Source organism: Entelurus aequoreus, linkage group LG02 (assembly GCF_033978785.1).
Source record: "Entelurus aequoreus isolate RoL-2023_Sb linkage group LG02, RoL_Eaeq_v1.1, whole genome shotgun sequence".
NCBI lineage: Eukaryota > Metazoa > Chordata > Actinopteri > Syngnathiformes > Syngnathidae > Entelurus > Entelurus aequoreus.
In genome coordinates, this window is record NC_084732.1 from 64475202 (window position 1) to 64502834 (window position 27633).

A 27633-nucleotide genomic window follows, 5' to 3' on the forward strand; every position below is an offset into this window, starting at 1 on the left:
CATAACAATGCAATCCAATTCCAAAACCAAAACTGACCCAGCAACACTCAGAACTGCAATAAACAGAGCAATTGAGAGGAGACACAAACACGACACAGAACAAACCCATCCATCCATCCATTTTCTACCGCTTATCCCTTTTGGGGTCGCGGGGGGCGCTGGAGCCTATCTCAGCTACAATCGGGTGGAAGGCGGGGTACACCCTGGACAAGTCGCCACCTCATCGCAGGGCCAACACAGATAGACAGACAACATTCACACTCACATTCACACACTAGGGCCAATTTAGTGTTGCCAATCAACCTATCCCCAGGTGCATGTCTTTGGAGGTGGGAGGAAGCCGGAGTACCCGAAGGGAACCCACGCATTCACGGGGAGAACATGCAAACTCCACACAGAAAGATCCCGAGCCCGGGATTGAACCCAGGACTACTCAGGACCTTCGTATTGTGAGGCAGACGCACTAACCCCTCTGCCACCGTGCTGCCCACAGAACAAACCAAAAGTAGTGAAACAAAAATAAATATTATCAACAACAGTATCAATATTAGTTACAATTTCAACATAGCAGTGATTAAAAATCCCTCATTGACATTATCATTAGACATTTATAAAAAACAACAACAACAACAATTGTGTCACAGTGGCTTCCACTTGCATCGCATCTCATAAGCTTGACAACACACTGTGTCCAATATTTTCACAAAGATAAAATAAGTCATATTTTTGGTTCATTTAATAGTTAAAACAAATTGCAATCAGTTGATAAAACATTGTCCTTTACAATTATAAAAGCTTTATACAAAAATCTACTACTCTGCTTGCATGTCAGCAGACTGGGGTAGATCCTGCTGAAATCCTATGTATTGAATGAATAGAGAATCGTTTTGAATCGGGAAAAAAATAGTTTTTGAATCGAGAATCGTGTTGAATTGAAAAAAAAAATCGATTTTGAATCGAATCGTGACCCCAAGAATCGATATTGAATCGAATCGTGGGACACCCAAAGATTATATATATATATATATATACTGTATATATACATGTATGTGTTATGTAATGTCAAACTTTAGTCTGTGAACCATGGAGTCACCATCCACATCCGAGGAAGGGCGGTAATGCACTAAAACAGCTTGCAACCGCCCTTAAACCAAAGAAGAAGAAAATCATGACTCCGCCCATGTTGCCTCCTGCACTTGTGGTCTTTGGGTTTTCCTGGCCGAACAATTGGCAGCGGCAGTAAAATACACATTTATTTGTATTTATTTTTTTCCTACCGGGCAGCCATGTCGACCCACGATTCGGCCAACATGAAGCTTCCAGCTATACAGTCCACGGCCGGGGCCGTGCCTGTCCGGAATGAGAAAGGTGAGTCGTTTAATGGCTAGCTACAAATGTGCTAGCATAGCTAGCTAACGCTAACACTCGCGAAGCATCAGCATCCACCTCGGTCTACAAATATGGAATTCATACAAATATTTACGTATTGTAGTAGTCTTTCAAGTCGTATAATATTGGCGAATCAACCCACATGATTCAAAGACCTCTGGGTGCTTCCACAATAAGTTACAGATCCCAAATAAAATTGTATTTATTTGTCAGTATGTTATTAATTAAGTAATTCGTACTTAATTGGTACTTATATTCATTACAATAATGTTCATTACAAGTACGGTATGTATTATTTTTATTGACATGTCAGTTTGTCTGCCTCGCACAAAGTAAAGTCAATAATAAATGTAGTTTTCAAGTGCCTTGCTGTCGCCTTTTCGTTAGCTATGGTTTAAATTATTGAAGATCTGCATCATTATGTGCACTGCAGTATTGGATGAAATCGCTGTGCAATATATTCCATACATAAAAGTGTAGCCATAAAAGTAATCGACCCAGCCATCATATGAAATCTGGAAGTTTTTGTATTGGACATCATAAAACTTGCAAAAGTGTTGCTGAACAATGTTCTTGGAAAAGCATTCACATTGTGTACCCACTGTTTCTCACAGGCCTGCAGGCGTTTCACGAAAAATGTGAAACTTTATTTTAAAATTTTACACTGTATTTAACATAATTGACTTGCGCATGCAATACATTTGAACAATAATATACATGTCATTGCACATATATTACCTTACTATATTGTAGCATTACTACAGGAGTACCCAGCATGCCTATACAAAATAGTTACTTGACATAAATAGGTAATATTATGATTTTTTTTCTAGATTCAAAACACTTCCTTGTGGTTTACATAACATGTAATGGTGGCTCTTTGGTCAAAATTTGTCATAGATTGTTTTATAGACCGTTTTCAATCCGCTTTCTGACCGTCTCTGTGGGCGGTCTTATTTACGTGCCTCCACTTTGACAATGTCTTCTCTGCGTCATAGATGTTGTAGTTTTTAGCGCTTCGATATTGAGTCTGCTGACATATATAAGTTTATACGTTCATTTGTATGAGAAGTGGAAACAGCAGAGGATGCATGTCCAAGTACGAGCCAGTATGCCCCACCATAAGAGGATGTAAAAGAAGGAGCTTATTGACTGCAATGGCGGACTCGCGCAAAGCACTACGTGTAAACCGCTACCAAAAATAGAGATATTCGTTGACGTCACAATTAGGAAAAATTTTAGTATTGGGGCAAATTCCAAATGGGCAAGATTATTTTATAAATATCTCCGCCATGCTTTTATGGTTTGATTAAAATTTTTCATGGCTCATATAGAACCCAAAATACACAAAAACATGTACCAATAGGTAAGAAAAGTTAGTTTTGCATAATAGGTCCCATTTAAAAACCAAGTGGTTGTTGTTAGCGTCAAGTCGTTATTACCCACATGAAATGGTTGTTTATTGCTGGTGTGTGTTATTTACCTGTTTATTTTATGGTTTGTACGTGAATAAAATTGTCGTTCTGTTTGATAACAAGTTCATTTCTGGCGGTCGCTTGCAAACTGAGTAGCACTTTCCCATTAGCAAGCCAATGTGCTCCTGATTATGCAGAGTAAAGAGCCCATTTAGAGTTGTAATTACAAGCCTCCAAAATAGCCTCATCATATTGTGTTTGTGAGTAAGGGTGAGCAGATAACTTCAAATCTAAAAAATGAAGAAGCACAAAATCAATTTATTAGATGAATGTATGGGGGACACTGTATGGTATTTAATAATTTGCCATCTATTGTGCTGATTTTTTATTGTCAAATGTGTCATTGAATAGGTGAGCTCTCCATGGAGAAGGTGAAGGTGAAGAGATATGTATCAGGTAAACGTCCAGACTATGCACCGATGGAGTCATCAGATGAGGAAGAAGAGGACTTCCAGTTTGTAAAGAAAGGAAAAGAAACTGAGCCTGAGATCGAACAGGAGGAGGAGGAGGATGTTTCTGACCCACGTTTAAAGCGTTTGCTCAACCGTGTCTCTGAGGATGTGGAGGAGAGGTATCCCCTGATTGTGTTTTTTTTGTTTTTTTTGCTTCCATCAAAATGTGACCTCTTTACTACCTTCTTTGCTCAGACTTGCTAGACATCGACAGATTGTAGAGCCTGAAGTTGTAGAAGAGAGCAGCGAAGACTCTGATGAAGGGACGTGGCATCCACAACGTGAGGAGAGCAGTGAGGACGAAGAAGAAGAGGAGGAGGAAGAAGTTGATGATGAGGTTTGTATTTTGATAATAATAATTTCATATGACATGTGATGATTCGTTAGTAATTGCTGTAATACCGTATTGACCGACATATACCGGTAAGTACATACAGTACTGTGGTACCTAGGCTTTAGTGAGTACGGTAATCTGTTTGAAAAGGTCTGAAGAAGACTGAATTGTATGACAACTGACACAATTTTTCCCATAAGAAATAATGTAAATCAAATTAACCCGTTCCAGACAACCAACAATATTAACATAAAACACATTTTGTAGACAATAATTATAGTTTCACATGGAGAAATACTTATAATTGACAACTGAAATGGATAATATTTAGATATATAATCAAGGGACCAAACAAAGAATCCCATGCGTTGGTGACTTAATCTCAGTACTTTTACAAAAAATATTAGTCCAACTGCAAAATAAGCCACCATGGGGCCAAAGAAAGTTGCTAGTGCCAGCACTTTGATAAGAAGGTGTGAAACACTATTAATCCAATTCAATAAAGAACTCGTCGCAACTTACAAAGGTCCTTCTTCCCATTACTGTCTTTATCGCAGGTAAAGGTGATGTTAAATGTCCATTTATTCATTTTATCTGTAGTATGTATTTTCACATTGTTTTTCCTGCACTTAACTGTCTTTTGTGTTCATATTGTAATTGTTTGAAACAAAGTATTTGGATTTATTTATTGGAAAAATTGCTAAATTTTCGTACGATTTGGTCTTCTTCAAACCTTTTTGAACGACTTAAAACCAAAAACCGAGTTAGAAGTGAGTTACCAACCCTGTCCCTACTTAATGCTTGCTTTATGCCATACTTAAAATTTTACGGCCTTTGGTCTGGTGACAAAAAATACCAGCGCTAAAATAATCTTCTTTACTTTTGGTCTGGACCAAAGTTCCACATTACCAGTGTGATCGAAACCCTGAAGGTTTGTCAAAGTCCGTAGACAACAGGAGGAGTTAGGATACTGATTTTAAGAAGCGGACTCATCAAACCATCAACAACTAAGAAATATGACATAATTTTAGTGATATTAAAAACTAGGGATGTAACGGTATTAAATCTCACGGTACAATGTTAACACGGTATTAATGCTATGGTTCGATATGTTTGTGGTATGTGTCCAAAAAAAGGCTTAAAAATGTTATAGTGTGTAAAATCAAGTGGCAGGAATGTTTAGGATGATATCACCTTTATTGTAATTGAACACAAACGTAATGCTAAAATGTTCCAATCATATTTATTACTACAAACATAATTTTTTAAGTGCAAAGAATTGCAGGGACATCCTCTGTATCAAGCAAATATTAGGGAAAAAAAATAACAGTTGAGTGACTTTAAATTAACAATGTAAACATCCAGTGTAAAACAATAATGTTCACTTTGTCTTTCAACTTTTACTTTCTGACTCTACAGTGGACATGTTTATATCAATCTGAAAAATGCTGTTTCTCAGAAAATTTAACTAACAATATCACTTTTAATAATGTAAATACCTCACAAACTGATGTTTGGCTTCTCTGGTTTCAAATATCTTTTCTGGATGACAGTTTATGAGGTGGCGACTTAACCAAGGTGTACACTGCCTTTCGCCCAAGTGCGGCTTGATAGCCTCAAGCCCGCCCACGACATCGAGAGAAACAGGCGGTGTAAAAATAGATAGATGGATTAAGGATTTATCAAGTGTTTTTTCAGTTTCCTTATATTCCCGGCGTTGAAATCTTTTTCCGTGTGTGACATGACCGGCTGGCTCTGTGTCGCCTTGGAAACGTTGGAGAAAGTATTGCTTTGCAGAAATTCCTCTCATTGATTACGAACACACTTCACTTCCTGCTTACGGCGTTCCATGACCCCACCTTGGCGCCCCGTGCTGCGCAGAGGGTTCTGGGAGATGTCGTTTATAATCAGACCCGGCCAATGCTAAAGTGCTGAAAAAAACTACATTCCAAGTGTTTGTTTGATACCGTCACACGTCAAAGTATTATTGTGAAGACTTTGAAACCGAAATACCGCGGTATTTACAATATCGTTATACCTTTATTAAAAACTTAATCAAATTTTTTTACTCCTGAGAATGGGCATTGAAAAAGAGTGGTTGTCTTGTATTCAGTTTAAAACAGTGTTTTTATTGCTATGTTCCAAGACAACAATATGCTGTTTGTGCAGGAAATTGAGAGGCGACGAGCAATGATGCGGCAGCGGGCTGTAGAACGCAAGACTGATGAGATGGAGGTCATGGAGGTGGAGGAGGAAGGGAAATCTGGGGAGGAGTCGGAGTCTGAGTCTGAATATGAAGAATATACAGACAGTGAAGATGAAGCAGAGCCACGACTCAAACCTGTTTTCATTCGCAAGTAAGTGCTGTTTCTACAATGCACAAGAGTTCTGTAATGTCAACATTTTTGTTTTGGTTTAAGCAAAACCCAGCTGATGCCTAAGCCTTAACATTTTTTATTTGATTTAGTCTGGTGTCACCCCTGCAGTTGTAGCAAGATGAGTCAACAGCAGCTCAGTCTATAACGACACAGAGTCCCGCTTTACGTCCCGCTGCAGACAAAAATACTTCTGAAAATATGATTTTTTACTATCAAAAAATCTGTTGTTTTTTGTTATCATTTAAAAACTAAGAAAATAAGTCATGGGATACAGGAGGGCTAACAGGGCAAAATCCAAAGGATTTAAATCAGAGCCAATAGTTGGTCATAATTAAAAAATGTAGCAGATCTATAGTGTCCTTTGACTCAAAATGGGGGGCAAGATGGTGCCAGTTTGGTTGGCGGGCCGCTTGCCGGGTCTCCTTGGAGTTGTGCTTGCTGTGACATTGATCTGTGATCTATACTAAAATGTTGCTGTCTTATTAATGTATGATTGATTATTGTTTGACATTGGGATATCGCATAAGGTGCAGTAGAGGCTTCATTTTGGGGGCCAGGCCTCAAGCCTCCCCTCACCTTGCCTCTATATTGGCATATCTGTCATTGGCGCTCACCTGTCACCTGAAGAAGCAGCAGCCACAAAGAACTTTTGATCACAATTATATTCGGACAAAAACACACGATGACGGTGTTACAATATCAATTACATATTTAGATTATTTCCTATTATTGGCTGTGATTTAAATTATTTGTTTTTTGTCCTCAAAGCCCTCCTGTGTCCATGAACTTATTTCATGAGTTTGTAAACAACTAAAACGATAAAAAAAATGTTTGATTGTAAAAATATCAATATAACTGCTGTGGGTATTTGTATCGATCTGCCAACCTTTGTTTACATTGACAAGCGCTAGTTTGCGGTTAGCATATCCTCCTACGGTGTGTAGTGTAGCATGTTAAGCTAGTCCTCTTTCTCCAGACACACATTTTCGTAGTAACACTTGACCTTCTCAGTGAAATATGTTAACCAGTGGTGCGGTCCCAGGGCTTGTGGGGACAATCGCTCATGGCTGTCTGATATGCCAAAGTGGCCAGTGGAAATGAAGAGAGTGATGAAATGCGTATATTCAGCTTTTTATTCACATACCAGGGTGTCAAAATGCAATTTCAGGCGGAAGTAAATGCTGCAGTGGAAGATCGTGGAAAATAATATATCAAAAATAATCAATGAAGCCATAATTAGTATGAAATTATAGTTTAAATGATAGCTGTAATCTGTTTGTGTCACAGAAAGGACAGAGTGACGGTGGCAGAGCGAGAAGTAGAGCAGCAGAAGCAGAGAGAGCTGGAGGCTGAGGCCAAGAGGCAGCAAGAAGAGCGGCGGCGTTACACCCTAAAGATAGTAGAAGAGGAGGCCAAGAAGGAGTTTGAGGAGAACCGTCGCACCCTCGCCGCTTTGGATGATCTTGACACCGACGGTGAGAATGAGGAGGAGGAGTATGAATCCTGGAAAATCCGTGAACTGAAACGAATCAAGAAGGACAGAGAAGCTCGAGAAGCGTGAGTAAAAACTGATATTATAGCCAAATTCCTTGGATGGTTGTCGATAAATTTGGTTAAAGCTTGCCAGTCTTGTTGAATAAACACTCCAAGAGCAGACTGCTGATCATGCTGAATTGTGTGTACAGAATGGAGAAGGAGAAGGCTGAAATCGACAGATTCCATAATTTGAAAGATGAGGAACGCAGGGCAGAGCTGCGCAACATTGGCAAAGTTGTCACCAACAAAGCATCCAAAGGCAAATATAAGTTCCTTCAGAAGTACTTTCACAGAGGAGCCTTCTTCATGGTGAGTTGCTACCCAAATACATCATGCCATGCTTGACTTCTTTTCACTGCAACATGTTAAATGCAATCCAATTCTTGTTTTCAAAGTCAGAGGGCCACATAGAATGACATAAAATGTTTCCTTTTCAAAATGATCCACAAAAAATGTATTTGTCTTTTGGAAGGTAGGGGGAGGTGAAATGACACAATGCAAAAAGTGGGCTTAAAAACTTGAAAAGGTGGACAAATAGGCTCTGAAACTACAAATGAACTTTCTTCTGTCACTTCTTTTAGTTGTTTTTTATGTCACGAAAGAACAGATCCGTCTCTGAGGGCTAAATGGGGGGCAATGGGGGGACAGCAGCACTTGCTGCTTTTTAAGAATCGCGATTTGTGCTCTGATTATTTCTAAGTATAGCAAAAGTCGCTGATTTGGTATTACTGATCCCTCCTACTATGTCTTTTTTCTCTCTGGCACACCAGGTCACATTAAAACAGCTAGTACCCAATATATTTGTGTCGGTTAAATTAATTTGTAACGGGCCGTAAAAAAAAAAAAAGAATCTAAACACTGACCAACGCCGGATTGATTTTAGCACATCTCATCAACCTAAATGATGCCTATACATAGAGCTGGACGATATTGGCAAAAATCACAATTAGTTGAACTTTCTACCCCGATTTCGATGAATGCAACTACTCCACTTTTCGGTCAACGTCATCTTTACTGTAGCCAAAATTCGCCCAGACAACTGATACGGAACTCCTTTTGGGTACAAGTGGCCTCGCATTGCACTGTCAGCTCGGTGTTTGAGTTTTTCTCCTTGACACTTCAGTGTAGCAGACTGGATAGGACAATGTCCTAGTTTTTTTGGCAGCCATCACGTCACTGTCTTGTAACTACACAACCAACAGTGCATTTTAATAGGATGGTCTATTAGTGGAAAGAAAATTACAAAGGAAAATTGAAATCACCTACATGGCAGTTTTACGTCCGTTAGTAGCTCTAAATGTTGGTTTTGATTACTTTTTGATAAATTTCCTGGCCCTACTCGTACGCGTATAAACTCTCTGTATGCGACGCTTGGTGGGAAAGGTTTGGACATCCCTGAATTAATAGAACTGATTCAAGATATCCATATACATTAGAACACGTTAATGTCAACATTCCTAGAAGTGGATGAGTCACGTTTAAATCAAAAACTAGACATTGCTTCCACATTTACGTCTGACTTTTGCCAGAGACGTAAAGAGAATTGGTGACAAAGGAAGTTGTTGCCTATGGCAGTTTGTCGACATGGTTTTTCTCCATTTGGTGCATAGTTTTATTCAGATTCTTCTAACAGTGCTGCTCTGATCATTTTGTTGTATGTCTTGACTACAGTGACAATAAAGATGTCCTCCTAGTGTTGTGCTGTATGGACAGAAATAAATAGCGTGTTCCCTCATACTCTATTATCGCGGTGGTTACACTCTGGTGTTGAACATGTCATCATGTAGTGTGTAATGAGTAGTCTGATAAAAAATGTTACATATAGGGGTGAATCTTTGGGAACCTAACAATTCAATCCGATTCCGAGAGTGACGATTCGATTTAGAATCAATTCTCAATTCAAACCAATTTTTGCAATGTACTGTTTGGTATAATAATTATAATGAAACTTAAAGGGGTTAGAGGTTAGAAAGCTCTTTCTGGTTGCATGGAAATGGCCTAAAATGTATTTTAAAAATGGATTCTTGTTAATTTAAAAACAATTGTACTTTTTTTTGTTGTTAATCGATTAAAAAAAAAAAAAGAATCGATTTACAATCAGGATGAAATAGAATTGCGATTCGGTTGCGAATCTATTTTTTTTGTGCACCCCAAGTTGTAGTACTAGTAGTTAATTTCCAACATGCTTACAAAGTTACGTCACAATTCTGTATACTTCAACATGCCTCAAAAGGGAAGAAGCAAAGCTAATTTTTGCCTAACCCTTCTTCATTTCACATCATATGAATTACTAGTACTAGTACACATCTTTGTGTTTTTCTTCATTTTGTCCATGCATGTGTCTCAATTTAGTTCAACAGAAAATATTTGCTAGCTTTCTGAGTCTTATTTGATCATTGTATCACATGTGGTGTACACTGCATCCAAACTTCAAGTACAACATTATGTTTCACCTTCCCTTATTGCAGCCTTAAGAGCACATAGGAACAAAAGTACTTAAGTCGATGGGAGAATAGGCAGAAGGCCAGAATTGACATTTTTGACAGGATGTTGACTTAAGCAGGTTTCAATAAATACAATGAGGACCATAATATTTAGGAGTGTTGTGGGTTCTTCAATGGTCAGTCACTGTAAACATGATTTGTGTTGCAGGATGAAGAGGAAGATGTGTACAAGAGAGATTTCAGTGCACCAACTCTGGAGGATCACTTCAACAAAACCATCTTACCCAAAGTCATGCAGGTGAGTGTCAAATCGTCTTTGGACTTTTTCACCACACTAATGATACTTAGTCCATTTTAAATATTATTTCAGTTATTGTTTATGTGATGTGTGGAAAATGTTGACTGTTAAGATGGCAAATGAGCATAATGATATGCAAAGTCTACCTTAATAGACAAATCTACCATCGGTTCTTAATCGCTGGTCATTGAAAAACACTAAGTCAGTGAGAATTAAGGCCTTGAATGGCATTAAAAAGCATTAAATACGATGTCCATAGGGAATAAAAAAAATATCATACATTGCAATTGGCAACAAAAAAACACTCGACTTAGTTTTTCCAATTGGAGGAAAAACTGCACGAGATGAGATGTTCAATATTTATTGAAGTGCAATTATGGCTAACAAAAAGGGAGTCTATTTAATTTTAAAGTTTGTTTACCTATTTAGGATAGTTAAATGGATGGATGGATGGAAGTTATTGACCTTCCCATTACAATAGTACAAAATATTACAGCAATGAAAAATATATTTATCGCGTTTGAAAGGGTTACTTGCATTGTTATTATAAGTTATGAATACATTAGTGCTTAATTTGGCTCAAAATTATTATCGTCAAATTCTTACAATTTTGTCTCTACAGACAATTGTATGCATTTGACTTTATATAATAACGATCTGCAGTCGGACATGTGCATTACATTTGTTTTAAATTGCATTAAAAAGACATTAACCCTTGGGATGCCCTAAATGTGGTGAATGTTTAAAGTTCCCAGAGACCCGAGAGGCTTTCAGCCATTAAATTCTTAAAAGTAAGTCATATATTTTTTTTTTTTTTTTACTTTCAACGCTTCCATCTCTATATAAATTCAGATCTATCCAACGATAAAAAGTTTTGTTTTGTTTTGTTTTATGCTCTCTTTGTCAACAAAAATGTTTTTAGGGCAAAAAGACAATTTATGTAATATTTATGCACGTACGTGCAGTATTTTTGTAACGACATCCACCCGACTAATTTGTCACTACCAAATCACCAACATTGTTTTTATTACATACAAGTTGTTGGCAGATCGAAAGCAACTCTGCGTCTCATATGAATATGACAATGCAAATTTTAGAGTAATTCCTTTACAACTGTGGCCATAACCTTAAAAATTTTGCATGATGTCATCTTAAAAAGCACTTTAAAGACCCACAAAGGTTCAGGGTCTCCCCAAGGATTACAAATCATTAAATGAGTTCTGCTTATGCCTGCAGAAACCCTGTAAATGTTGTGTGTGTAGCAGACTTGGAGCTTATATAGTGAAACATTTCTGGGTTTTTGCTCCATAGGTCAAAAACTTTGGGCGGTCTGGGCGAACCAAATACACCCATCTGGTGGACCAGGACACCACATCGTTTGACTCCGCGTGGGCTCAGGAGACCGCTCAGAACAGCAAATTCTTCAAGCAGAAGGCAGCAGGAGTAAGAGATGTGTTTGACAGGCCCACAGTTAAGAGGAAGAAGACATAAGATGTGTTTTGCTCCCTCTGCTGGACAATACTTTATATGCAGGTCTGGTCAAAATATGACACACTGATCATGACAACAAACTATAGATTGATTTAAACCATTCTTTTTGTGGGCTAGAATAATTACACAATATACATCTTCAAAGATTTAGATGTCTCACCCTGTGTAAATGAGAAGAGAACCTCCTTTAATAAATATTGTTTAAGAACATTAGAAATGTATGTTGTATATTCAAATCCTTGCTGGCAAAAGAATGGTTAAAATCAATCAAACTCAAAGTGAATAAGATTGTGAGGAGTGTATTTACCTTCTGACTGCAACTGTAGGGAAATGTACATTTACAGGTTGGATCTTTTTGATCCTTGTTAAAGACTTGCATCAAAATGTTTGAAAAAACATCTTAAATATGAGTTCCAATAGTTTTCTTCCTTTTTTTGAGTAATTGTCTCAGATGAAACATGCTCAAAACTTGCAATCGCGTTGGTGTTGTCTGTTGTACAGAACTTTTTTTTTACATTTGTACTTAATATGGAGCTGCAGCTCAGTAAATTAGAATATTGTGGGGAAACAATTTATCTCAACAGTGAACTAAAAAAAGTGAGTGATTAAAATGTAATTACATATTTTAAAACATGTTTTGTATTTTTTCACAATTTCCTCAATTTAGTTTTTTTAATGTATGAAAGTGCTATTTGTTCAGCTTGATTATATTTTATCTTTGAAAGGATTAAAAGTGACATTTGTACATGCTCATGGTGAATCATGAATAAATACATTTGTAAAAAAAAAAAAAAATATTAAAATAGGGAGTTGCTTTTTGGTCACCAAACTGAACTATTGCAGGGTTTTGAGTCTTTGAAATGATTATCAAGCAAAACCCAGTAAATAACTAGCAAAACACTCTTGAGAGTGCAAACCTCAGCAAGGCCCCATTTCCCAATAGTAAATAATCCTTTTAAATATTCCAGAATCAAGACGGTGATCCAGGTCATCTCAAAGTGTAATCACTTGTTCTTTATTCCATTTCCTGAAAGTTTATTTCGAAATCTGCCCGTACCTTTGAATTATGTTGCTAGTCTGTAGCAAAATCAAATCAAAGGAGTGAACCTCCTTGTCAATCATCCACTCTTTGTCTCTGGGTGAAGGTGGTACAGTTAACCTACACACAGGTAAGTTCAGCCTCGTAAGGTAACAGTAGAAATGTACCGGCTCACCTCCAAAATGTAATCTCTTGTTCCTTATCCCATTTCCTAAAAATGTAATTAAAATCTGCCCATAATTCTTTAGTTATGTTGCTAACAGACACACCCTGGCGATTACATAACCTACCGGCAAAGGTAACAATATATTATGGAAAATGTTTTTATTTCACTTTGTATGTAGTGAATTTACAGTGTATATTTCTGTCTTAAAAAAAAGTAACTTTCCAGATATTTTAAAATGAGATGCACCTGTAAATTAACTAAATGTGTGTATTTTCACAAAATAAATGTGTCCATAGTCATTTAAATGAGCATGCATACAAAGATGAGATGGTTGTTGAAATATTTTTATTTGAAAAAAAAAAAAAAGGTTGCTTGCAATTCTGCTGAGAAGTGATCCCTGTGTGTGTGCTCAGCTGGTCAGCGCCACGAGCGCATCCACTACATTGCCCATGTTTTCCCTCAGACTGCGCTCTGCTGCCAACCTTGAAATCTCCATCTCTGACATCTGCATCACAACATGGACGTCATTCAGTCAGAAACACACTCATTCAAGTCTAATTGACCTCATTGAATTGATTACAATCAATTAATATGTATTTATAAATATAGATTTTTGGAGGATTAAATCAATAAATGTATCTATAAAATGATGTAATAACATATATATATATATATTCATATATCTAACAGTTGTAAATGGTTACAAGTTTATAAAAAAATTATATTAAGTAATCAAGTTTACTGTACAGTCCTGAGGATTTTGTGAATTTTTCAGATTGCTGCAGCCTTTTCACAAACTGCAATGCTTTCCAAGCATTTGTCTTGATTAAATTGCAGGAGAAAGTTGCAATAATCAGAGTGTAATTATAATAGAAAACTTTGTTGAAGAATAAGATTAATATATCATATATATCAAATGAAAGCTAAATAAAAATAAGCGCAAGTGGAGGAAACCAATCCCCCGGACCAAAAGTCACAAATACATGAGCAACTCGGGATGGTACCGAATGTTGTAGGTACCGAGTACCAAGCGACTTCCGTCACTACTACCGGGTACCGATTCACGTAAAATCAAACGGTACCACATTCCGTTGCAGACTCGGCACCGCTTGGTGGAAACAAGCACTCAGAGTGGACTCAGTTGAACTGCCTCTTAGTCATGTTGAAATGTTCCACGCCAACAAAGCAAGCATGTCTGATAGAAAGCCTCAAGTATAGTAAGGCTCCTCTTTTGAAAATGTGCAAACTCAAAGTTAATATCCATTGGATTTGCCATATAAATGCTACTGATTGGCATTAGCAATTTTACATGGCGATTTCAACAACTAAGTTTTGTAATGAAAACTACAACTAAGACGCACTTTACAATCAAACAGCTGGTGTGTAATAAGTACAATACTTACAATATAAACGAGGCCTGGGCGATAAATCCATTTGATGTTTATCAATTTTTTTTTAAACGTTTCTCTTCTTGCTCCGGCATATTTTTTTTGCCCCAGGATCTTCCGTTGCTTCAGCAAACAGACACACATAGCACAACATCGCAAATGCTAAAACAAACGAGAGTGAAACGGTTGTTCCAAAGAAAAGAAAAGTGTTGTCAGTGGTCTGGTTTTGCGGCAACAGGCATGGAAACAAAGGCCTGCACGCTCCATACTTTGTTTAAAAAAAGATGGCAGCACAACAAACTTATTACAGCATCTGAAACCGAAGTATTAAGCCGAGTGGGGGAAGTGCGAACAAGAACATAACAACAACAAAAAGGCAGCTAAAAAACATCTATGTATGGTAAGAAAGAAGCTGCCACCTAGCGCATCTTGGAATTGCGACTGCAAGTAAAGTTTACGATATAATACTTGCAAATGCAGAAGTGTAAAAAAACCGAGATATAATAACTGGACAGCACTGTTAGGGCTGGACAATAAAACAATATCAATATATAGCTTTATTGTCCAGCGACAGCAGTGATTTACAAACCCCGTTTCCATATGAGTTGGGAAATTGTGTTAGATGTAAATATAAACGGAATACAGTGATTTGCAAATCCTTTTCAACCCATATTCAATTGAATGCACTACAAAGACAAGATATTTGATGTTCAAACTCATAAACTTTATTTTTTTTTTGCAAATAATTAACTTAGAATTTCATGGCTGCAACACGTGCCAAAGTAGTTGGGAAAGGGCATGTTCACCACTGTGTTACATGGCCTTTCCTTTTAACAACACTCAGTAAACGTTTGGGAACTGAGGAGACACATTTATTAAGCTTCTCAGGTGGAATTGTTTCCCATTCTTGCTTTATGTACAGCTTAAGTTGTTCAACAGTCCGGGGGTCTCCGTTGTGGTATTTTAGGCTTCATAATGCGCCACACATTTTCAATGGGAGACAGGTCTGGACTACAGGCAGGCCAGTCTAGTACCCACACTCTTTTACTATGAAGCCACGTTGATGTATCACGTGGCTTGGCATTGCCTTGCTGAAATAAGCAGGGGCGTCCATGGTAACGTTGCTTGGATGGCAACATATGTTGCTCCAAAACCTGTATGTACCTTTCAGCATTAATGGCGCCTTCACAGATGTGTAAGTTACCCATGTCTTGGGCACTAATACACCCCCATACCATCACAAATGCTGGCTTTTCAACTTTGCACCTATAACAATCCGGATGGTTCTTTTCCTCTTTGGTCCGGAGGACAAGACGTCCACAGTTTCCAAAAACAATTTGAAATGTGGACTCGTCAGACCACAGAACACTTTTCCACTTTGTATCAGTCCATCTTAGATGAGCTCAGGCCCAGCGAAGCCGACGGCGTTTCTGGGTGTTGTTGATAAACGGTTTTCGCCTTGCATAGGAGAGTTTTAAGTGACCCTCGCCCCATCCTTGTTTGTGAATGACTGAGCATTTCATGGAATCTACTTTTATACCCAATCATGGCACCCACCTGTTCCCAATTTGCCTGTTCACCTGTGGGATGTTCTAAATAAGTGTTTGATTAGCATTCCTCAACTTTATCAGTATTTATTGCCACCTTTCCCAACTTCTTTGTCACGTGTTGCTGGCATCAAATTCTAAAGTTAATGATTATTTGCACAAAAAAAAATGTTTATCAGTTTGAACCTAAAATATGTTGCCTCTGTAGCATATTCAACTGAATATGGGTTGAAAATGATTTGCAAATCATTGTATTCCGTTTATATTTACATCTAACACAATTTCCCAACTCATATGGAAACAGGGTTTGTAGTATACATTGTAAAAGATGTAAGACTAGCCTGCTGAAGATTACTGCAGCACAACGATAATATATAACCAAGTTGAAAAAGAGGTCTCACTCTGTCATGAAACTCGGCTGAGAGAAGTGTGAGGTTAGCAGCTTTAAATAGTGGGGCTAGGACAACTTATATCCAACAAAAAGGGTAAAACGTTCATAATAAACTCAAATATGTCAGAACTGATTTAATGGTTTGTATAAATTAGAGTGTTGTTTTGTTTTTAGTGTAGAGTTGACCATGCTTCTTTTGCTTAGCGAAACATGCATCTTTCTTACACAATTTATGGAGAAAGGACATCACTTCTGGGTGTCTTTTGGCCACCATACATCATGATATCATTGTTTCCCGTATCGCACAGTTGTTGTAAAAAAATCTGTATAATTACTCGCCATACAGCAATAGATGATATATGTCTATTACCTGACACCTTCTATGTTAGCTACCTCTCTTTGTTTATAATGTATATTTTCTGCTGGATCTACTCTCTATTTTATGCTGCAGCTGTTACATAGACTGTAATATTGTACATGGTAATTGGGATTTGTTATATACGTATTGTATGTATTATGTAATAATATAATATAATATAATAATATATCAGTATGTATTATATACCGTATATATCATATGTAAATATTACATACATGTTATATTGCTACTATGGTAAATTTTTAGTTTACTTTATACCTTTTGTTTTCGCCCTCTTTTTGTGCCCTTGTGTGCATTATCCTTTCCATCCTTACCCTTTCCATCCTTTGTAACTGAGCTACTGTGTGGAACAATTTCCCTTGTGAATCAATAAAGTGTGTCTAAGTCTAAGTTATAATCAGCTCAGTTTTAAATATTACAATGAAAAAAAAAAAAGATTATAAAAAAAAATTACCTTTTTTTTTTATATAAACAAAAGTACTGAATATGTGCACACATACCGGGAATTGGTACCGTATCAGTTCAAATGTGAAAGGTCCCATCCCTATGAGCAACCAATGGTTATGTCGACAACCGCTTATGTAGACTACAGTCAAGCAGGCCGAGGGGTATCGACTTAAAATATATTTTTTTGTTTTGTATGGTTATCAACATATAAAAATGACACTACTTGTCATGTGTGTTTGGTCTTTTGGACGAACTTACAATTAATTCTACGTCTTCTCTCTTTATGGTGACTCTGGCCAACTCTTTTTCTCTGAAAGATCAAAACACAATTTTCTCTTACATGATTTCGTAGCAAGTTTGACATCATTTGAATACATTTTTCACAACTAAAAATGTAATTCTAAAGGATTGACAGGAATTCATTGATGGTACCTCTCTTGTTTGGCTTTCTGTTCTCGTGACCTTCTGTCTCCTATCACTGACATGGCCTGGAAACAAAAAAACACCAATATCAACGTCTGTTTGAACTGCAATAGTAAATATAAATGTATGTTTATGGCATAAATACAGAGCACAGTTTTAGATGATTGACTCTTGCTACATGCATTTTGCCGCTACACGTATGCAACATTTTATAGTTGATGCAGACTAAAGACCAAATGTCTTCCACTGGAACAACTTTTAGCAGGAGCAATACATGGAGGACAACAATAGACACTCTCAGTTCATCCAGTCGTACGCTCTCTGTACATGTAGATAATAAGTACTGTTTTAGAGCACCTGTTCATTGTGTTAGTTCAGCCACATACAAACTAGTGATGTCCGATAATGGCTTTTTTCTGATATCCGATATTGTCCAACTCTTAATTACCGATACTGATATCGATATATACAGTCGTGGAATTAACACATTATTATGCCTAATTTGGACAACCAGGTATGGTGAAGATAAGGTCCTTTTTAAAAAATAAAATAAAATAAGATACATAAATTCAAAACATTTTCTTGAATAAAAAAGAAAGTAAAACAATATAAAAACAGTTACATAGAAACTAGTAATTAATGAAAATGAGTAAAATTAACTGTTAAAGGTTAGTACTATTAGTGGACCAGCAACATGCACAATCATGTGTGCTTACGGACTGTATCCCTTGCAGACTGTATTGTTATATATTGATATATAATGTAGGAACCAGAATATTAACAACAGAAAGAAACAACTCTTTTGTGTGAATGAGTGTAAATGGGGGAGGGAGGTTTTTTGGGTTGGTGTACTAATTGTAAGTGTATCTTGTGTTTTTTATGTTGCTTTAATAAATAAAAAAATAAAATTAAAAAAAAGATAACGATAATTTCTGATATTACATTTTAAAGTATTTATCGGCATCTCTAATACAAACATATGAACACAACAGAACTCTTATGGTAAGTGTATTGTAACCGAGAGAGAAAAAATGTATAGAAAAAGCCAGAAAAATAACAATAAATGAAAATTTATGAATGCATGCAAATTAGGGCTTTATCGCCCATCCCTTATGACATCTATGTAGCCTTTTATTAGACCATTTTGTTACAAGTTACATGATGACGTCATGTTCACACCCGCCTCCCCACCACCTTCAACTGCAAATCGATTGCTGAATTGAATATTATGAATATTCGTGATTAATAATCGGGATTTTATTATTGATGACCATTTTTTTCCGTTATTATTTTGCATTTCAAATTACCTTCCAATCAGGAAGTATTCTGACCTCTCAGATCAGTTAAGTTATAAAGCACACAATTTAGTCCAGTATTAAAGTCTCCTAATCTCCAGTATTTTTTTTAAAAATCGCTAATTTTCCCGAAATATTTCTCATATTTCAAATGCAAATTTTGACAGGTTTTGATCAAATATGTATTATGCGTGGTTGTGCAGGACTGGGACTGTAGTTGTGAAGAATAACTCGAGTTTATCCAGATTTGGTAGTGTAATTAAAACGCTATTTGCCTATTTTAGCGTTTGGTGTAAAATAAAGCGACCATGAAGTCAGCAGTGGCCTCATGTTAACTAAAGAAATACCAACAGGCGTTGTTCTTACTGTTTCTAAGTCAGAACTGGAAATTTCTTTCTCTTCCGCATAGTCGGTGACTCTCTCCAAATCTGCAGCACCGCTGTCATGTTTGCGAGGCTTTTCTATTTGTTTCCCAGTGCAGTTTTCTTCAGTTTCTAAATCCAAATCCACATCTCCTTCAGTCGCCATGTTTGCAACGCTAGAGAAAGAAACCCGGAAATAAAACGTCTTCTTTCTCCCTGTTTTCCGGTCACCGTAGCATTGTGTTGTGCATTGCTGCCCCCTAGCGATCACTTAACGCTATTGCATCTTTTTTTCCCCCTGCATTGTCCATTGAAATGGACAAGCGGTAGAATATGGATGGATGGATATTCCCAACTGCAAATGAGAACATGGGATCATACATCTGATTGTATATTTAGGAAATACATTTTAAAGGATTAAACTCCCTTGAATACTGAAAAAAGATGTTGCCCTAAAATTTGAATTTATTATTAAAACTAATAATTTAAATCCTTATTAAATGTTATATATTACATATATTTGTGTTACTCTTTATCCCAACTATATTTTGTCTTTAATTTAGTTTATTCATGTCTGTGGGTTTTCATTCAACCATCCATCCATTTTCTACCGCTTGTCCCTTACGGGGTCGCGGGGGGTCCTGGAGCCTATCTCAGCTGCACATATATATATATATATATATATATATATATATATATATATATATATATATATATATATATATATATATATATATATATATATATATATACATATATATATATATATGTTGGCCCGCCCATGACGGGACTGTACATATATATATATATATATATATATATATATATATATATATATATATATATATATATATATATATAAAAAAAGATTATAAAAAAAAATTACCTTTTTTTTTATATAAACAAAAGTACTGAATATGTGCACACATACCGGGAATTGGTACCGTATCAGTTCAAATGTGAAAGGTCCCATCCCTATGAGCAACCAATGGTTATGTCGACAACCGCTTATGTAGACTACAGTCAAGCAGGCCGAGGGGTATCGACTTAAAATATATTTTTTTGTTTTGTATGGTTATCAACATACAACCGGCTCAGAACCTGCATGTTGGAGTTCAACCCGGTGGACGAGAGGGTAGCTTCCCTCCGCCTTCGGGTGGGGGGACGGGTCCTGACTGTTGTTTGCGCTTACGCGCCAAACAGCAGCTCAGAGTACCCACCCTTTTTGGATTCACTCGAGGGAGTACTTGAGGGTGCTCCCCCGGGTGATTCCCTCGTTCTACTGGGGGACTTCAACGCTCATATTGGCAACGACAGTGAAACCTGGAGAGGCGTGATTGGTAAGAATGGCCGCCCGGATCTGAACCCGAGTGGTGTGTTGTTTTTGGACTTTTGTGCCCGTCACGGATTGTCCATAACGAACACCATGTTCAAGCATAAGGGTGTCCATATGTGCACTTGGCACCAGGACACCCTGGGCCGCAGTTCCATGATCGACTTTGTAGTTGTGTCATCGGATTTGCGGCCTCATGTTTTGGACACTCGGGTGAAGAGAGGGGCGGAGCTTTCTACCGATCACCACCTGGTGGTGAGTTTGCTGCGATGGTGGGGGAGGATGCCGGACAGACCTGGCAGGCCCAAACGCATTGTGAGGGTTTGCTGGGAACGTCTGTCAGAGTCTCCTCTCAGAGAGAGTTTCAATTCCCACCTCCGGAAGAACTTTGAACATGTCGCGAGGGAGGTGCTGGACATTGAGTCCGAGTGGACCATGTTCCGCACCTCTATTGTCGAGGCGGCTGATTGGAGCTGTGGCCGCAGAGTAGTTGGTGCCTGTCGTGGCGGTAATCCTAGAACCCGTTGGTGGACACCGGCGGTGAGGGATGCCGTCAAGCTGAAGAAGGAGTCCTATCGGGTTCTTTTGGCTCATAGGACTCCTGAGGCAGCGGACAGGTACCGACAGGCCAAGCGGTGTGCGGCTTCAGCGGTCGCGGAGGCAAAAACTCGGACATGGGAGGAGTTCGGGGAAGCCATGGAAAACGACTTCCGGACGGCTTCGAAGCGATTCTGGACCACCATCCGCCGCCTCAGGAAGGGGAAGCAGTGCACTATCAACACCGTGTATAGTGAGGATGGTGTTCTGCTGATCTCGACTGCGGATGTTGTGGATCGGTGGAGGGAATACTTCGAAGACCTCCTCAATCCCACCAACACGTCTTCCTATGAGGAAGCAGTGCCTGGGGAATCTGTGGTGGGCTCTCCTATTTCTGGGGCTGAGGTTGCTGAGGTAGTTAAAAAGCTCCTCGGTGGCAGGGCCCCGGGGGTGGATGAGATCCGCCCGGAGTTCCTTAAGGCTCTGGATGCTGTGGGGCTGTCTTGGTTGACAAGACTCTGCAGCATCGCGTGGACATCGGGGGCGGTACCTCTGGATTGGCAGACCGGGGTGGTGGTTCCTCTCTTTAAAAAGGGGAACCGGAGGGTGTGTTCTAACTATCGGGGGATCACACTCCTCAGCCTTCCCGGTAAGGTCTATTCAAGTGTACTGGAGAGGAGGCTACGCCGGATAGTCGAACCTCGGATTAAGGAGGAATAGTGTGGTTTTCGTCCTGGTCGTGGAACTGTGGACCAGCTCTATACTCTCGGCAGGGTCCTTGAGGGTGCATGGGAGTTTGCCCAACCAGTCTACATGTGCTTTGTGGACTTGGAAAAGGCATTCGACCGTGTCCCTCGGGAAGTCCTGTGGGGAGTGCTCAGAGAGTATGGGGTATCGGACTGTCTGATTGTGGCGGTCCGCTCCCTGTATGATCAGTGTCAGAGCTTGGTCCGCATTGCCGGCAGTAAGTCGGACACGTTTCCAGTGAGGGTTGGACTCCGCCAAGGCTGCCCGTTGTCACCGATTCTGTTCATAACTTTTATGGACAGAATTTCTAGGCGCAGTCAAGGCGTTGAGGGGATCCGGTTTGGTGGCTGCGGGATTAGGTCTCTGCTTTTTGCAGATGATGTGGTCCTGATGGCTTCATCTGGCCAGGATCTTCAGCTCTCACTGGATCGGTTCGCAGCTGAGTGTGAAGCGACTGGGATGAGAATCAGCACCTCCAAGTCCGAGTCCATGGTTCTCGCCCGGAAAAGGGTGGAGTGCCATCTCCGGGTTGGGGTGGAGATCTTTCCCCAAGTGGAGGAGTTCAAGTACCTCGGAGTCTTGTTCACGAGTGAGGGAAGAGTGGTTCGTGAGATCGACAGGCGGATCGGTGCGGCGTCTTCAGTAATGCGGGCGCTGTATCGGTCCGTTGTGGTGAAGAAGGAGCTGAGCCGCAAGGCAAAGCTCTCAATTTACCGGTCGATCTACGTTCCCATCCTCACCTATGGTCATGAGCTTTGGGTTATGACCGAAAGGACAAGATCACGGGTACAAGCGGCCGAAATGAGTTTCCTCCGCCGGGTGGCGGGTCTCTCCCTTAGAGATAGGGTGAGAAGCTCTGTCATCCGGGAGGAGCTCAAAGTAAAGCCACTGCTCCTCCACATCGAGAGGAGCCAGATGAGGTGGTTCGGGCATCTGGTCAGGATGCCACCCGAACGCCTCCCTAGGGAGGTGTTTAGGGCACGTCCGACCGGTAGGAGGCCACGGGGAAGACCCAGGACACGTTGGGAAGACTATGTCTCCCGGCTGGCCTGGGAACGCCTCGGGATCCCCCGGGAGGAGCTGGACGAAGTGGCTGGGGAGAGGGAAGTCTGGGCTTCCCTGCTTAGGCTGCTGCCCCCGCGACCCGACCTCGGATAAGCGGAAGAAGATGGATGGATGGATGGATGGATGGATGGATGGTTATCAACATATAAAAATGACACTACTTGTCATGTGTGTTTGGTCTTTTGGACAAACTTACAATTAATTCTACGTCTTCTCTCTTTATGGTGACTCTGGCCAACTCTTTTTCTCTGAAAGATCAAAACACAATTTTCTCTTACATGATTTCGTAGCAAGTTTGACATCATTTGAATACATTTTTCACAACTAAAAATGTAATTCTAAAGGATTGACAGGAATTCATTGATGGTACCTCTCTTGTTTGGCTTTCTGTTCTCGTGACCTTCTGTCTCCTATCACTGACATGGCCTGGAAACAAAAAAACACCAATATCAACGTCTGTTTGAACTGCAATAGTAAATATAAATGTATGTTTATGGCATAAATACAGAGCACAGTTTTAGATGATTGACTCTTGCTACATGCATTTTGCCGCTACACGTATGCAACATTTTATAGTTGATGCATTGTATGTTGTATGTTCTTTACAAGTGCATGTAAACTTTTGACCACGACTATATATATATATATATATATATATATATATATATATATATATATATATATATATATATATATATATATATATATATATATATATATATATATATATATATATATATATATAAATATATATATATATATATATATGTTCTTTACAAGTGCATGTAAACTTTTGACCACGACTATATATATATATATATATATATATATATATATATATATATATATATATATATATATATATATATATAGTCGTGGTCAAAAGTTTACATGCACTTGTAAAGAACATAATGTCATGGCTGTCTTGAGTTTCCAATAATTTTTGTGATAGAGTGATTGGAGCACATACTTGTTGGTCACAAAAAACATTCATGAAGTTTGCTTCTTTTATGAATTTATTATGGATCTACTGAAAATGTGACCAAATCTGCTGGGTCAAAAGTATACATAATAATTAATAGTTAATATAGTTAATATTTGGTTAAATGTACCTTGGCAAGTTTCACTGCAATAAGGCGCTTTTGGTAGCCATCCACAAGCTTCAGGTTGAATTGTTGACCACTCCTCTTGACAAAATTGGTGCAGTTCAGCTAAATTTGTTGGTTTTCTGACATGGACTTGTTTCTTCAGCATTTTCCACACGATTAAATACCTCACCTTTTCTCCTCCAAACATATTGCTGGGTATTGTGGCCAAACAACAACATTTTTGTTTCATCTGACATCACATGGACAAAGATAAGACATTCTGGAGAAAAGTTCTGTGGTTAGATGAAACAAAAGCTGTTTGGCCACAATACACAGCAATATGTTTGGAGGAGAAAAGGTAAAGCCTTTAATCCCAGGAACACCAATTCCTACCGTCAAGCATGGTGGTGGTAGTATTATGCTCTGGGCCTGTTTTTGCTGCTAATGGAACTGGTGCTTTGCAGAGAGTAAATGGGACAATGAAAAAGGAGGATTACCTAAAATCATCAGCCCGGAGGTTGGGTCTTGGGCGCAGTTGGGTGTTCCAACAGGACAATGACCCCAAACACATGTCAAAAGTGGTAAAGGAATGGCTAAATCAGGCTAGAATTAAGGTTTTAGAATGCCCTTCCCAAAGTCCTGACTTAAACGTGTGGACAATGCTGAAGTAACAAGTCCATGTCAGTAAACCAACAAATTTAGTTGAATATATTTATATTTATTATACATGTGCCTGTTAGATATATTTGTTATTGATCTGACGTCATCGAATAATTTGCATAATTTGCCATGAGGCTATGATTTTCTTTAAAAAAGCTAAAGTAATGAATACATACATCTAAAACAAATCTGTTTTTATTAATTAGTATTAACACACACACACACACACACACACACACACACACACACACACACACACACACACACACACACACACACACACACACACACACACACCCACACACACACACACACACACACAGACACACACACACATATATATATATATATATATATATATATATATATATATATATATATATATATATATATATATATATATATATATATATATATATATATATATATAATTTTTTAAATGTTTATTTTTTTTTTTTTTGATCGTTTTGCCATATTTTCAATTGTTGCTGCTTTTTGTACAAAGTACATTGTTGAGATTTTTTCAAGTGTTTACAGACAAACTGTGCCAGAGGAGGGGCACCTTGGAGCACATCCTGAGCTGTTGCCCAAAGGCACTAGGGGAGGGGCGGTATCGCTGGCGCCACGACCAAGTTTTAAAAGCCCTGGCGGATTCTATCTGCGCAGCGATACAAAACAGCAAGTCCCAGGCCGCCCCGAAGCAGTCAATCACCTTCATTAGAGCAGGACAGAAGGCAAGCCGCCAGCCCAACTTCTCAGGAGGGCTCCTGGCCACCGCTCGTGACTGGCAGCTCCATGTTGACCTGGGAAGGCAACTCAAGTTCCCGGCCAATATCGCTTCCACGTCACTCCGCCCAGACATGGTGTTAACATCGGAGTCAACCAAGCAAGTGGTGCTACTGGAGCTGACTGTCCCCTGGGAGGAGCGAATTGACGAAGCAAATGAGCGAAAGAGGGCCAAATACGCTGAGCTCACTGCAGAGTGTCGGAGTAACGGCTGGAGAGCCCGCTGTGAACCAGTCGAAATTGGGTGCAGAGGTTTTGCTGGTCACTCACTACAGCGTGTGTTCAGAATCCTTGGCATTAGAGGACTGCAGTCGAGAAAAGCCACCAAGAACATCCTAGAGGCCGCAGAAAAGGCCTCCCGGTGGCTGTGGATCCGTAGGGGGGATCCATGGTGCGCTACTTGGACACAGGCCGGCTGGGTCGCCCGGGCGAGGGTGTCTGATGATTAAAGACCCGAAACACCCTATGACCCCGGGTTTATCACTGATGACGTGTCCAAGCATCACCGTGAGGTGTATTCAAGTTCAGACTTTTAATGACCTTGTTTAAAAATTAAGAACAACTAGCAATAAATCTAGCATCTTCCTCTGGTGTTATTATAGAATGTACTCGTGTTCAGAGACTCTACTTCTGTCCTTCGATGTCGTTGACTAAAGAGGCTGAAGCGAGCATGACGTCACACTTGCTTTGCGCTGTTGCTCTAGTTAGACTTTGTCTTCATAAAAGCCGCCACTGTCCTCTTAATATTTGCACATTTTGAATTTCGCATTCCACAAGTATATTTGCAATATATATACAAATCACATGCTGACAATGCTCCAGACAATGGCGTTTTGCTTACATCCTGTTTCAGTAGCGCAGTTTTCGGTTATCAGTCTTTTTTCGGTGGTCAAGTTTTCGGTACATTACTTGTCAATAGTGCGCAAATAATAGGCTATATATATATACATCAATTCATACTGTAAGGACCAGTTAACGACTAATGTTAATGTTTTATGTTTGTGTGGTTTGGATTTGATGTCTGGGGATAGGTTGATTGGCAACACTAAATTGGCCCTACTGTGTGAATGTGAGTGTGAATGTTGTCTGTCTATCTGTATTGGCTCTGTGATGAGGTGGCGACTTGTCCAGGGTGTACCCCGCCTTCCGCCCGATTGTAGCTGAGATAGGCTCCAGCGCCCCCCGCGACCCCGAAGGGATTAAGCGGTAGAAAATGGATGGATGGATGGATTTGATGTCTGTTTTTCCCATGTTCACAAACACACCGTCCGTGAGGACGTGAGCAATCGTTGTGTGTCCGGCGGGGAAGCGAAGACTCAAGGAGACGAAAGTGTTTTCATGGGAGGTAAAACTTGTTGGAATTGTGCCGTTGTTTGTTATCATAAGATTGGTAACACAAGTTAAAAATAGCGTCAGACTTTCTGTGATTTCTCCTTGGGGCTACAATGTATTACATTAATATAATTTGTTTTCAAGTACAAAAAAAAAGCCCTTATTTTCAAGGTGTGGCGTTAATAAAAATGCCGTGGCGGTGCGCCACATTCAATTACATTAAGGGAAAACCCTGCATATATGATAAAGTACCCACAGTGTTTATAGAGGTGGGAATCATCACGATTCGATTATGATGGTCTGTAAAACATAATTTGTGCAAAATTTTGAGCAAAGAACCATCATTACATGTTATGTAGACCACACGGAAGTGTTTTAAAATGTAAAAAATAAATACAATATGACCTCTTTTTCCATCCATTTTCTACCGCTTGTCCCTCTCGGGGTTGTGGGGGTGCTGGAGCCTATCCCAGCTGCACTCGGGCAGAAGGCGGGGTACACCCTGGACAAGTCGCCACCTCATTGCAGGGCCAACACAGATAGACAGACAACATTCACATTCACACTTTAGGGACAATTTAGTGTTGCCAATCAACCTATCCCCAGGTGCATGTCTTTGGAGGTGGGAGGAAGCCGGTGTACCCGGAGAGAACCCACGCAGTCACGGGGAGAACATGCAAACTGCAGACAGAAAGACCACGAGCCCGGGGATGGAACCCAGGACCTTGGAAGTCGCCACCGTATTACACATGTATATACAGTATATAATCTACGTGTAATGTCCATTTTGTAAAGAGCATCTGATCCAATATGGCCAAAAGTGTACAAAACAACTTTATTGAAGTCAGGTG

At 39.2% G+C, this 27633-nt stretch overlaps 2 protein-coding genes across 2 annotated transcripts; one reads left to right on the top strand and one right to left on the bottom strand.

Moving 5' to 3' along the window:
• Positions 1–1172: 1172 nt before the first annotated feature.
• On the top strand, positions 1173–12560 carry mfap1 (microfibril associated protein 1). Its single transcript, XM_062030533.1, has 8 exons — positions 1173–1368; positions 3216–3435; positions 3512–3653; positions 5820–6007; positions 7316–7585; positions 7714–7873; positions 10217–10306; positions 11618–12560. The coding sequence occupies exons 1-8, from the start codon at positions 1287–1289 to the stop codon at positions 11795–11797; spliced, it is 1332 nt and encodes a 443-aa protein (XP_061886517.1). The 5' UTR covers positions 1173–1286; the 3' UTR covers positions 11798–12560.
• Positions 12561–13330: 770 nt separating this feature from the next.
• Positions 13331–19431, bottom strand: hypk (huntingtin interacting protein K). Its single transcript, XM_062030534.1, has 4 exons — positions 19239–19431; positions 17587–17642; positions 17413–17464; positions 13331–13507 (listed from the first exon to the last, which is right to left on the bottom strand). Exons 1-4 carry the CDS (start codon positions 19398–19400, stop codon positions 13412–13414), a joined length of 366 nt encoding a protein of 121 aa, XP_061886518.1. The 5' UTR covers positions 19401–19431; the 3' UTR covers positions 13331–13411.
• Between the last annotated feature and the right edge of the window lie 8202 nt (positions 19432–27633).

Coding starts and splice junctions, on each gene's coding strand:
- mfap1 (XM_062030533.1), top strand. CDS start 1,287: ATGTCGACCCACGATTCGGCCAACATGAAGCTTCCAGCTATACAGTCC. Junction 3,436..3,511: donor TCTGAGGATGTGGAGGAGAG/GTATCCCCTGAT, acceptor TTCTTTGCTCAG/ACTTGCTAGACATCGACAGA. Junction 7,586..7,713: donor GACAGAGAAGCTCGAGAAGC/GTGAGTAAAAAC, acceptor TTGTGTGTACAG/AATGGAGAAGGAGAAGGCTG.
- hypk (XM_062030534.1), bottom strand. CDS start 19,400: ATGGCGACTGAAGGAGATGTGGATTTGGATTTAGAAACTGAAGAAAAC. Junction 17,465..17,586: donor CAGAAAGCCAAACAAGAGAG/GTACCATCAATG, acceptor TTGATCTTTCAG/AGAAAAAGAGTTGGCCAGAG. Junction 13,508..17,412: donor GAGAAGACGTAGAATTAATT/GTAAGTTCGTCC, acceptor GTTGTGATGCAG/ATGTCAGAGATGGAGATTTC.